We start from the raw sequence: 12,475 nt of genomic DNA, 5'->3' as shown, positions 1-12,475 counted from the left end.
CTCTGTAAACCCAAATTGAGATTTCATCCACATGTGACAACTAATTTGTTTTAAATTCTTTCAGTTGCTTCTGTATGCCAGTGTTACCTATTACTATGTCCTCCATACAGGAGTGTGTGTGTGATGGTCAAATGACAGTATGTTTGTATGATCTGCCTTTGTGAATGAGTTCTTAAACATGTGATTTAAAAAAAAATGGCTCTGAGCACTATGGGACTTAACTTCTGAGGTCATCAGTCCCCTAGAACTTAGAACTACTTAAACCTAACTAACCTGACATCACACACATCCATGCCCGAGGCAAGATTCGAACCTGCGACCGTAGCAGTTGCGCAGTTCCAGACTGTAGCGCCTAGACCTGCTCGGCCACTCCAGCTGGCGTGATTTGAAAATTCAGTGTTCCTTTTGCTGCTTTCTATTGCCACACTATTTTGATCGATGAGTGAGTGAATAGAAGCCTTCAACCAGCATAGTGATTTTATGCAGGATCAGAATTTGTTGAGGTTTTCATTAAGAACTGTGCTAAGGCATGATACTGGAAGTTGTTACATGCTTCGCTCTTCGATCTTCTTAAATACGCAAAAAATTCTACTATCTTTTAACTGTTGACTTATGTGTGTTTTTTTTTTTTGTGAACCGAGACTGCAACAATCTCTGCTTCCTTAGCATTTTCTGAATATTATTATTAAATCACAGTGGATCTTTTTGGTCCTTTATCCGTTTACTCAGCACATACTTATCCATGGCATGATTTACAATCAGTTTAAACTTTTCCATAGTTCCTTTATGTCCATTGTATTGGAACTAACTGATGTCCGTCCATTGCTGAAATGCTTTTTCTAGCACAGTTACCCTTCTAATCATCTTGACTGATTTATCAACTTTAGTCTTTGAAAGATGAAAAATTCAGCCAACTATTTGTGTAATGCAGATTTATTGGAACCCTTGATGTAGGTTTAAAAAGTTATCTTGTTCAGAAGAAGATTTTAACATCAGTAGCATAGCAATTTCCTCCTGAAGAAGATAAAATTGTAATTATCAAAACCTAGGTCAAAGGGCTCTGATGAACCTGCAGTACACAATAGGTTGGCAGATTCCCCCCCCCCCCCCCCCCCCCCCTCAAAGACGGTTGCTTTAGAATTGCTGTTTGTCACTATGATAATATCAGGATAAGATATCCCTGTTTCTACACTGGCCCTGTTGATAAGTCAGGCGCATTTGTTGCTGCAAGGTCTAAAATATTTTGGTTACGTGTGGGCTGTGAAACTAGCTGCTCAAGACAGTTTTCGGGAAATGTGTTCAAAATTATTTCATATGGTTGTCTGCTCATATTAGCTGCAATAAATCCAGAGATGTCCCAGTCTATATTTGTTAGGTTAAAGTCACCTCTAACTAATGTTGCATGATTGGGATATTTCTGTGCTACTGAGAATAGACTTCCCTGGAATGATTCTCAAACTTTCATGACAGAAACACCTGATAATTAACTTTAGTCCAACTAGGCCTGCTACTTGTGTCCAGATAACTTCACAGCCAGACTCAGTTTCAATATCAGTAGTCACAATATTTTTGTTGATAGAAGTGAACATTCCCTCTCCTAAGGTGTCTGATTTATCTTTTCATTATACATCCCATGCCTTGCTAAATACCTCAAAGCTTTTTACTTTACGTTTCAGTGAGAAGGATGGGGGAGTATTAGGGTATATGGTACTGGCATATGATGTGCTTGCTACCACAGGTAAACAGTGACTTTTACTTTTCAAGTATAGAGATAAATTTATATCATAATTATTGACATAACATCCTTAGGAGCAATGCAGTGATCCAAAGATTAGTTGAGAAATTTACTTTTGAAGTATAGAGATAAGTGTGTATCATAATTATTGACATAACATCCTTAGGAGCAGTGCAGTGATCCAAAGATTAGTTGAGAAATTTTTATTCAGTGTAGATCTTAAGAAGACAAATTTAAAATTACCCATTATCATGTGTGAGGGACAACAGCATCCATAAGTATATGTGTTGAATAATAACATTTGGCTGTTTTTGTAAATAATTTATTTCATGAACAATTTCATAGCCTAGAAGCCACATCATCATACGATTTAGCATATCAGACCTGATGATGTAGCTGCTAGGCTACAAAACCAATTGTTAAATAAATTATTTACAAGAGCAGCCAAGTGGTTATTATTGAACAAATTTAAAACTGTTCTGCTTCAACAGACTTGTCACATAAATTGATGACACCATATTATGATCACTATAACGAATCAATGTGAGAATTTTATTTTGTTGTAGGTACTGATGTTATTGGCTCGAGAGCTACTCTTTAACCATTAAAACTTTAAGAGTATTTGACATGAATGTTTTGTTTAAGCTTATCATAGACTACAATATGGAATGGTTGATATTTTTAACTACTCTAGCATCGTCCCATTTACAACACATCAAAGCAGTGGAGCCTACTTGTTTTTGAGGTATGACTTGTTAATTTGAAGCTCTTCCTCTAGATACGAAACTATGTGGACTGCTGTGAACAACATTATGGGAAGAAAGGTAAATGTTAAGGAAGGATCTCTGTGAATTCTGATAGTAGAAAGACTGACAGTGGGTACGATACTGCCAGTGAGTTTAGCAAATACTTTTCAGAAATTGTAAATGATCTCATATGGAAAATTGAAAGTGAAGACTTGCAGTGTCTTATTTTTACCTTCAACAACATTGAATTAAATTTAGAAAATTATGCAAACCAAGATTAAGAAATTAATCTCTCTTCACCCTTATACAATTCCTTGTTTTTTACTTTGTAAATACCCCAACTCATTAGGGAACCTCTGTTGAGTACTGTCACTACCTTGTTGTAGGTATATATGCAGTCATTAAAATCCATGAAAATAGTACATCTTTACAAAAAGATAAAAGAAATAAGTAATTTCAGTATATCCATTGTGGAAGAATCTAATCAAATACCAAAAGCTGAGCAATGCAGAAATTTATGAACTCATGACATTGCTTGTATTAGTCCTCTCACATAACTATATTTCATTCAGTGGCAAATTTTGCATGCAAAACAATGGTCCCCAAAACAGTGGTCTGGAAATGGGTAGCAGCCTTGCAGGCTTGCTTGCTGACATATTTGTTCATAATCTGGAACAAGACTTCTTCTTAACACACCCACAATTTACAGACAAAATTCTGTATAATAAGATACAATAATACTTTTCAATGGTCCACAAGAAGAACTAAATAACCTAGCAGATGAAATGAATAAAATGCACCCAAACACTAAATTCACAATTGAACACCAGAGCACTGAAGGAATTAACTTTCTTGACATGAATATCTCCCTCACAATAAGAAGCATACCTTCCAAATACACAGAAAACCCACTACCTGTGATGTTACCATTAACAATACCTCATGCCACCCAAACCAACATAAAACTGCTTTCTTCAGGTCATCTGTAAAAGGTATGCACCACACCCCTATCAGTGAAGAAGATGCATGTAAAGAAATTAACATACTTAAATCTATAGCCCAAAATAATGATTATAATGCCCCTTTGATAAACACCCTAGTTGAAAAAATCCGAAGTAAAGTCAAGCAACCACTGTCACCATTACAAACTAAGAAAGAAATGCCAAAATTTGTCTTTCTTCCATTACTTGGCAAAGGAATATAAAGCTGCCAACCTTTTCAGACCACACAACATAAAAGTATCCTTCCACACTGACAATAAACTACAAAATAAAATTGTTTGCAATAATAAATCCACTGGAGATTGGCATACAAATTCTGGCATGTACAAACTCACATGCTCCTGTTCTTCCTTCTACATAGGCCAAACAGGGAGAAATTTTGCAACCCACTACAAAGAACATGTGGATGCCCTTCGACTCAAAAACTTAAATAAGTCCAGTTTTGCATCACATGTTGCTCATTATGAACACTCTGTTGATGCTATCAATGACAGTCTTTCTGTGCTACACATTGTTGGGAAAGGACTACAGATGGACCTCCTTTAACAACTAGAAATTTTCATCCACAAACTAAAGTCACCACAAAAAATCCTGAATGAACAGACTGAGTCAACACAAAACCTTTTCTTCCAGCATTTCCAGGATATCCTGGCACCAAAACAACAAAAATGACAATAATTCATCTTTGTGCATAAATCTTGTTCTTCTTGGTGGGTAACGACTATGGTATTGTGTAACTTACTAAAAGTTTTTAATTATGTATTAACTCTCACCTCTAGCTGTTTACCTTTTGTATGCAGCCAGCAACATTTACTGAAATGTAAAATCTGTACTAGTAATATTTGTATCATAACACAGTGCATCTCTTGACAAAGACTATTATGTAGTAAAGTATCCATCATATCCATATTCTTTGTAAAAGCACCAAATGTTTACATCCTGTGAACCAGTGTAAAACCAAGTGTAGCTACATGCTGCGTTTATTTGTGTACATTGCTTAATAATGCATGTTATAGGAAGCAATCTGATGTGAATACCACAAGGCAGTGCACTGTAAGTACCTAAAACATAAAAAACTTTCCAATTCGTCACTGATTACTAAATTTCCTTACTTTCTGCCAGCAGCACCGGCACTGCATCTAGCTACACTTGGTCCACAACATAATGTGCTTCTAACACCTCTATCTGAAGATGAGCCTGCAGTGGCTCGAAAATATGTTCATGGTTGAATAAATTGTCAAAAAGTGACTGGTTGCGTTTTTATTACCAGATAAATGCCAAAAAGAAATATGGTTACCAGCTACAGACTTGTAGCAGTCATCTCTGTTTTTTAGCACTGTGGAGTGTTTGAATATGCTGTAGTTACTACTCTAGAATATTTCTTGTAAAAAAAAATAAGTTTATTTCACCAGCCCAGTTTGGACTGTATAAAAATAAAACAACATTGGATGATCCGGTTGAATTTTTGCAAGACTGACAAATTTAGTGGACAATAAACAGCCAAATATTGGCCTTTTCCTTGATCTGACAAAGGGTTTTAACATGGTTAATCACAAAATTCTAGCAGAAAAATGTATTGCAGTATAGGATGTGTGATACTGCTCACAGTGGATTCTACAGCTGTGTAAATGGACCACTGACGTTTTTGAAAGTCAGAAACTACTATATATCCAATGAAATAGGTTACACCCAATCAAACTTACATAGGACAATTAATCAAACAGTGGAAAATCCAGGATGGAATGTAACAACATTATGGAAATGATAGTTGTACTCACTATATAGTGGAGATACTGAGTCGCAGAAAGACAAAGGCTTTGTTGGCCGAAAGCTAACTTTGTGAGTATTTTTGTTGTGCCCCTCAGTGACATCCTAAAACTTCTACTGCTGGCATAATGTTTGTATCAACTGTAGAAGTTTGATACCATACTGTAACAGTATGATGTTTAAGAATGTCTTGCATGTTAAACTCTATTACCTTCATAATCTGTATTTGGTTAATTGTGTATTCCTCTAATGTTAATGTTAATTAAAGGCATCTGTATTATGTAATTCAAATTCTACTGAACTTGTTCGAATTTGAAAATGCTATCCGAGTCATTTTAGCCTCCAGTATTAGGAGATGAAATGTTAGACACAGAAATAAACCTTGGACCATGGCAATTACTGATAAAAATCAGATTCATTTAAAAATGTAATTCAAAAATTGTACCACCTAGTTTTTATAACTGCTGTAGATAGCCATCATATATATATCACCCGCCAGCATTTCATCATGTTGACATATCCCATATGATATGTACAGGTGATGAATGACCATGACCTAACAGACAAATAAAATGCATGTACGTATGACTCAGAGCAGCATTGTTCATTCACTGTCTCGGAGGTCTAACAACATTATCGTGTATCTTATTCTTATTCACCATGAATAACAAGTATCTTGTCACGCCTTTTTGAGGTATGCTAGATGACACTTCTGCTTGTAATGACCTCTTCCTGATGAGGATGAACAGTTGAATTCTGTTTGCTAGGAAGCCCTCATTCAATTTCCGTGTCTGGTCTGATATTTTCTAAGCATATATTTTACTTGCTGTGTGTTGGTATGAATTTGTTTCAAGGCTTTACAGAAGTAAAAAGAACCCAGAAGCAATCTGAGTGCCCCTATCCACATTAGTCAGGATCCCACGAGCAGATAAGATATGCAGAGTGGATGACAACTAACAGAAACCACTCTGGTTTCTAAGCCGTTTTTATGGTATTCCAGAAATTCATAATATGCATACCTAAGTTATTCCATAATTCTACAGCTGATAAACATCAGAAATATAGCTCTGCAGTATTGCAGCTGTGTCTTAGAACCTTCCCTGGAAATTGGAAAGGATTTGACATGTATACAGTAATCCATTGTCCCTGTAATATTAAATAAACTGTTGGTAGAAGAGGAACCACTTGTGTTCAGTAATTAATGGAAATGTAAAACTCAATATATCTTTACCAGCAGCCACTATTGGTACTGACATGAGCTTTAAAGTCTGGGAAAGGAAGGGGAAAGGCCTGCAAGTAATTAGTAATGAAGCAGGAAATAAGTGGTGCCTGCAATCTGCATCTAAGCAGTGTTGCTATTTCCATGTTGGCAGACATCACCACCCTTCCTGCTCAGTGGAAGAACACTTGCCACAGGTCTAGTGGTCTCCATATATGTTGTTTTCGCATGCATGAAATAATCGGAACTGGGATCTGCAAGACAGTGCCCTATTTTAAAACAGTTTCAGGAGACTAAACCACTCATGTCAGTGACCAATGACTGACTGAATTATTTTGACTGATTTTATGTCCCTAATCAATGTGGAGTGTTCTGATGATTCAACTGAAAAACTAGTTTAAGGATGTGATTTTCCTGCCTAGACTGTCATTTCATTTTGAAATTAACACTTTATTTCATTATTTTACAGTTAGCTAATGTCACCCTCTTGGAATTCATCAGACTACATCACAATAAATTTTTTTATGATTATAGTATGTTATGAACCACACATTTATAAGGGGAAAACAGAACATGTTATGACGTCCCTAATAAGAGTTTGTCACAATCGTAGTATATATAAGGAAAATTATCAATTACGTGAAGTCCATATGTAACATGGAAGAAGTGTAACCCTTTTGTGGGTTTTATCACTGCACCAGCATACATAAAATATGTTAGCATAAATATGCAATTGGCAGCACACATGGTATGGTCAACATCTAAAAGTGTGTGTTTCCAATTAAATGGTTACACTAATGTATTTTATTGTTATGTTTGTTGTTACAGGTACAAAATCCATGTAAGGACTGCACTTTTCTATTTTACATCTAGACTTCACATTTTTGATAGTTGTGCACATATTTACTATGATTGTGGAAAACTTTTATTAGGGATGTCATCACATGTTGTATATACACCACACAGATGTACAGATGTGTGGAACATGTTATGTTCAGCTTTTATCCATCAGTGAACCTATTAATTTTTTGTAGTAGCTCTCTTTTATTTTTATTTTCTAGTGCAGTCTGTGAAATCTAAATCATCTTCCCATTCTTTACTTCCTTCTATGTCACATGATTTATCTGGCGTCTCTCCTACAATGTATTTGAATTCGAGACATAGCTCCTTTGCATTTTTGTCCCCATGACTGAATATTTATTGTTAGTTGCACATATAATTACCGCTAACTTTCTTCTTGCATTTGTTTAAAAAATTTTTGCTTCTTTTCTTAAAGTTCTATTAATGTATGTAACTGTTGACACTACTATTGTTTTTATGTCGCTTAGTCTTTCCTCCACAATAGTTAAACCAAAAAGTGTCAGTGTGTTCTTACCAACTATAACACTCTATAAAAGAACCATTTTACAAGTAACTTTTTGAAAACATGTCTAGAAAACTTCCCGTGTGTGTGTGTGTGTGTGTGTGTGTGTGTGTGTGCGCTGTTTACTAGACAAATACAGCTCTGGAACATTTGCTAGCAAATTGAAACTGTCTGAAACTGTTATGCAGTCAAGAATTTGCTGAGTGTGACTGTAGGCTAATATCAATTACTGCTGCACTTATGAAAGTCAGAAACCACCGAGTGAAACTTGATTTTGACCCTTAAGGGTTTGCAAGAAAATTAAGGTAATTTACATATCCTGCCTGCTTTTCAGCAGGTTTGTAGTATGTGAGTGTCAGTTGTTTGTGCTTAGTCATCTATGTTATCCTTTAACAGTGACTGGGAAAGGAATAACTCTACTTTATAGTTACTGAAGCAGAAAGATCTGCAGCTATCCTTACAAGTAATCACATTAAAAAACACATTTTGGAACTTCATAAAAGAAGTGGAAAAACAGGAGACATGGAAAATCTTCCTTCCTTCCATCAATTCATGATTATTTTCCTTAAAAAATTGGAGTAACAAGATTGATTTCGTCCAAAGTTGTTTCATGGATGTAGATTGTAATGAGACAAGAAATTACTTTGTTTTCATTGTTTGTTGGGCTATTTTTCATATTTGTAACATCTCATATTTTAAATGTCTGTCTCAAGAGATTTGCAAGCCATTGTGGATAAAAAATCTTGTACTGACAAAATTAATTGTAAGGTTTTGATTTTAATGGGCACTATAGTTACTTCTGTTTAGAGAAAAAACATATATTGTGTCAAACATTTTCTACAATTTTACTTTGCTTTGAGGTAGGTGATAAATACTCCCTATTTAATTTGTTAAGTGTGCTGCAAGAATCTCTTCCCAAACTACTTTCATATGCTCTGTTTCCCAAAAGATGTATTTGAATATTGCTCATAAGAATGTGTTGTACATAAATGACGTGTTTCAGTCAACCATATTGTAGCCATTACACATTGTATCATTCTTTGGGCTTCTGTTTTTGTCACATACACTGTCAGTTTAATGAAGCAGAATACTTCAAAAAATGGCTCTGAGCACTATGGGACTTAACATAGGAGGTCATCAGTCCCCTAGATCTTAGAAATACTTAAACCTAACTAATCTAAGGACATCACTCACATCCATGCCCAAGATAGGATTCAAACCTGCGACCGTAGCAATCGCGCGGTTGCAGACTGAAGTGCCTAGAACCGCTCGGCCACACCGGCCGGTGAAGCAGAATACTGTATCATTTAAATTACCATTACTGTTACTGTTTACAGAACATACTTTGGTCTTTATTTTTGTGTGGTTTGTTACATATTATATACAGATTAAGGTTCAACTTATCATTTCTACTTGACAACTTCTCCTACTTCCTAGATGAATTTCTGAATAGACACTATATTTATTTTTGGACTGCATTCATCTTATTTTGATGTAGATAAAGATTTCAAAATGTCTTTTTATGTAAACAGTAAGATTTCAAAAAACCTACTTATGTAAATGGCCTGCATGTAGCCATGTTTTCTCAGAGAAAATATATCCTATTTCCAAACATACTGAGAAGTTCCTCATAATGATGACTTGTCATTTTGATACATGGAACACACAAAAAAGAAAGAAAACCAAACTTAACCATACTAGCTTCTTCAGAGAAGTCCTTCATGCATTTACTAGGTACTGGTGGACACTTGAGTAAATTATGTAAGCATAAATGCAAAGATTAAATAAAATTTATTCTGCCTAGTTATATGTGGGTAGTCATAAAAATGTCCCTACATTTCTTGTTTTTCCCCCTCTGTTTGTTACATACTAAAATAAAAAAGGATTTTCTTTTTCAGGGTGACATTGTCAAAGAACTGAGCAAAGCACGACTTGAAATAGACAATGTGAAGAGGCAGATGCTTCAGCAAGAGATAGCATTTAACATTCAACAAACAGATGCTTTAACAAGGTTAGATAAGTTGCAAAAGGATCTGGAAAGCAGAAGGTATTATAAAAAATTCCATGTTTTACATTTTCAGTTACTGAAGTACCGGCAGCGAATCTTTGTGTATCAGCTGCATTGTTTCTTTTATGAGTTTCTTCAGTCATAATATTTCACTTCAGAAACTGTTGACAGTAATAGTTTCAAGAAACATGAATTTTACAAAAGAGGATATAAACTATAATCATCATTTCCACTATTACTGTGATTTCCAGCCCAGTTGTTGATAATGTAAAACATGTGAAAATTATAAGTTCTTCGAAGATTCATATTTAGTTTTGTAACTGACAAGGTAAGTGTTTCAACTGTTTGAGTCAAATTTGTGTGAAACATAAGTACTGGGCTCGTTGTGTGTCTCAGATTGCAATGGTAGTAGCCCCTTACTGAGGAAATGCCTAGTTTTTGAATAATAAAGATATATAATTTGTGAACTAGATGTCCTTTTTGTGCACAACTACACTACTGCAGTGCGTGCTGTATGGTATGGTATCGTGAGATGGGACCTTTGTGATATGTTCGTTCAGGCAGTCCCCACTGCTGTTGTTGTGTGAAGGGAACTACCTATGATGCACTAGTGTGCAGTTATACATTGTAGATCATTCTGGCTTCATGTCATTAAATATTCATGTATATTTAAAGTTTAGTAGTGATGGATTTGCCATTGTACTGTTAGTACATTTATTCTTCTAGTTAAAAGTTTTCACATTGATATTATAAACTTTTGTTTTTCAGCTAACATGCATCACATCAACCCAATTCATGTTGTGAATGTTTTACAAAACTATGTGATACAGTCAACAGTGTATCATAATGTGATACATGATGAAACTGAAGACCTTTTTTTTTGTCAATACACTGTTGAAGCTCATTAACAAGAAGTTCTTTGGAGAAATATCTCCAAATCTAAATTATACCTTTGTGAATGAATATGTTTGTGGGGCCGCAGCAGTAATTACAGTAATTAGTGGGAATGAAGATGGTTATTCTACAAACAAGTATGAACCATCATCATCAGATGGAGCTAAATGAAACAAATTGACAGAAACCACTGTATACCAGTGTTCTTTAATCCTTTAATAAAAAAGGAAATGTTTGAAAAATTTAAGAAATACAGGGGTTGTGGTCTTATTGTCCATTGTTTCAGTTTAAGAAATTGGGCTATTATTTCTGCCAAAAAACACAGTTATAAATGTCTTGCCTTCAAAACCCTTTTAGACTGATTTAAGAGAGAAAATCTCATTTGTTTTTGAAACATATTTGTTTCGATGAAAGAAAAGAAGGATGAAAAAGATGTAATGGAGTCTGCTGCAGCTCTTGTACACAGGGTTTATGTCTTACACAGGTGAAGGGTAAAGTGGATACAGTATTTTCAGTTCAGACCATTCATGATTTGAATATGAAATGGGAAGTGGACAAACTTAATTGAATGTAGGGGAAAAGCACACACTGGCTGTAGTGAAATCCATTTCATCTGTAACACATTATAAATCTGCAACAACTGGTGAAGCTGCTAATAACGTGGAAAACAGCTTTTGGTTAAAAAATATTTTCATCTCAGATTTGCAAGACCACCTTACTGTTGCTTGACTCTTGGATTGCGAAACCAATGAAGCTACATTTCGAGAAACTGAAATTCAGAAATTCTTAAATGGAAAACATGTTCACACAAAAATAATCCCTGCACAAAGCACTAAACACATCCAATTGTTATATCTCTACCTCTTCAGGCAATATAAACTGGATTTTTCAGGCTTGAAAATTGTGTCAGAAATAAATTTATTTTTGAGGCATCGCAAGATACATTACATGACCGAATATTGATAATGAAACTTCATTCAGTTGTTTATCACGAATTACTTTGCCGGTTTTCAAGGGCATGTCATTTAAGCCTAGCAGACCTGATGATGTGTCACAGAGGAAACTGTAATGAATTTCACAGCATATTAGAGGCAGTGTTAGGAGAAAGGAATAGTGACTGTAGTATCAAACATTGTGGAGATGGTGCTGTTATTTGTTTGTGATGTTCCCAAAAGTTCTGCCCGAAACATTTTGTAAAAAACCTCATCATCAGATTTGAACACTGTCGTATGATGCAGTGAAAAACACAGCAGTATACAAATGCCATTTAACAATAGAAAAGCACAAGTTTGTATTTGTAGAAATATTATATCTCACACTAATTGTGAATGAATGTAATCTTTGTACTTATGTGTATTTGTGTGTGTGCGTGTGTGCGTATGTTTGTATGTATACATGTTAAAGAATAAAAATAAATGTGTCTATTAGTGTTTAAACAATCTTTTTCATTACATACTGTACAGTATATTGCAGAATTTCTTTTTGTTTTGGAATAGCACTGCCATTTGCCTGAAAAATGGACATTTGGCTCATGAATGCATGGCCTGATTGCTCGAAAACAAGGCATTTCCTTAACAGGGGATCTTCACCACTGTCCTCACTGACTTGAAATGAGGCTAATATGAGTTTCACCCAAATACAACTCCTATAGTTGAAACACCTACCTTGTGAGCATAGTTAATGATGCTACTCCCATTTAACTGTTTCATTTTTCCAATTGACTGTATAATTTTCATATGTGA

The 12,475-nt window shown here is 35.1% G+C and overlaps 1 protein-coding gene across 1 annotated transcript in view; it reads left to right on the top strand.

Moving 5' to 3' along the window:
- The window catches only part of LOC124722553 (liprin-alpha-1), a 410,311-nt gene that overhangs the window by 253,602 nt on the left and 144,234 nt on the right, over window positions 1-12,475 (top strand). Inside the window, exon 13 of the mRNA XM_047247695.1 lies at window positions 9,730-9,878. Within this exon, the coding sequence (XP_047103651.1) occupies window positions 9,730-9,878 (149 nt within the window). The remainder of the gene's footprint in view (window positions 1-9,729; window positions 9,879-12,475) is intronic.

Source organism: Schistocerca piceifrons, chromosome X, assembly GCF_021461385.2.
Source record: "Schistocerca piceifrons isolate TAMUIC-IGC-003096 chromosome X, iqSchPice1.1, whole genome shotgun sequence".
Classification (NCBI taxonomy): domain Eukaryota; kingdom Metazoa; phylum Arthropoda; class Insecta; order Orthoptera; family Acrididae; genus Schistocerca; species Schistocerca piceifrons.
Note: the sequence above shows the minus strand (reverse complement) of the source record. Positions and strands in the feature narration are given on the sequence as shown.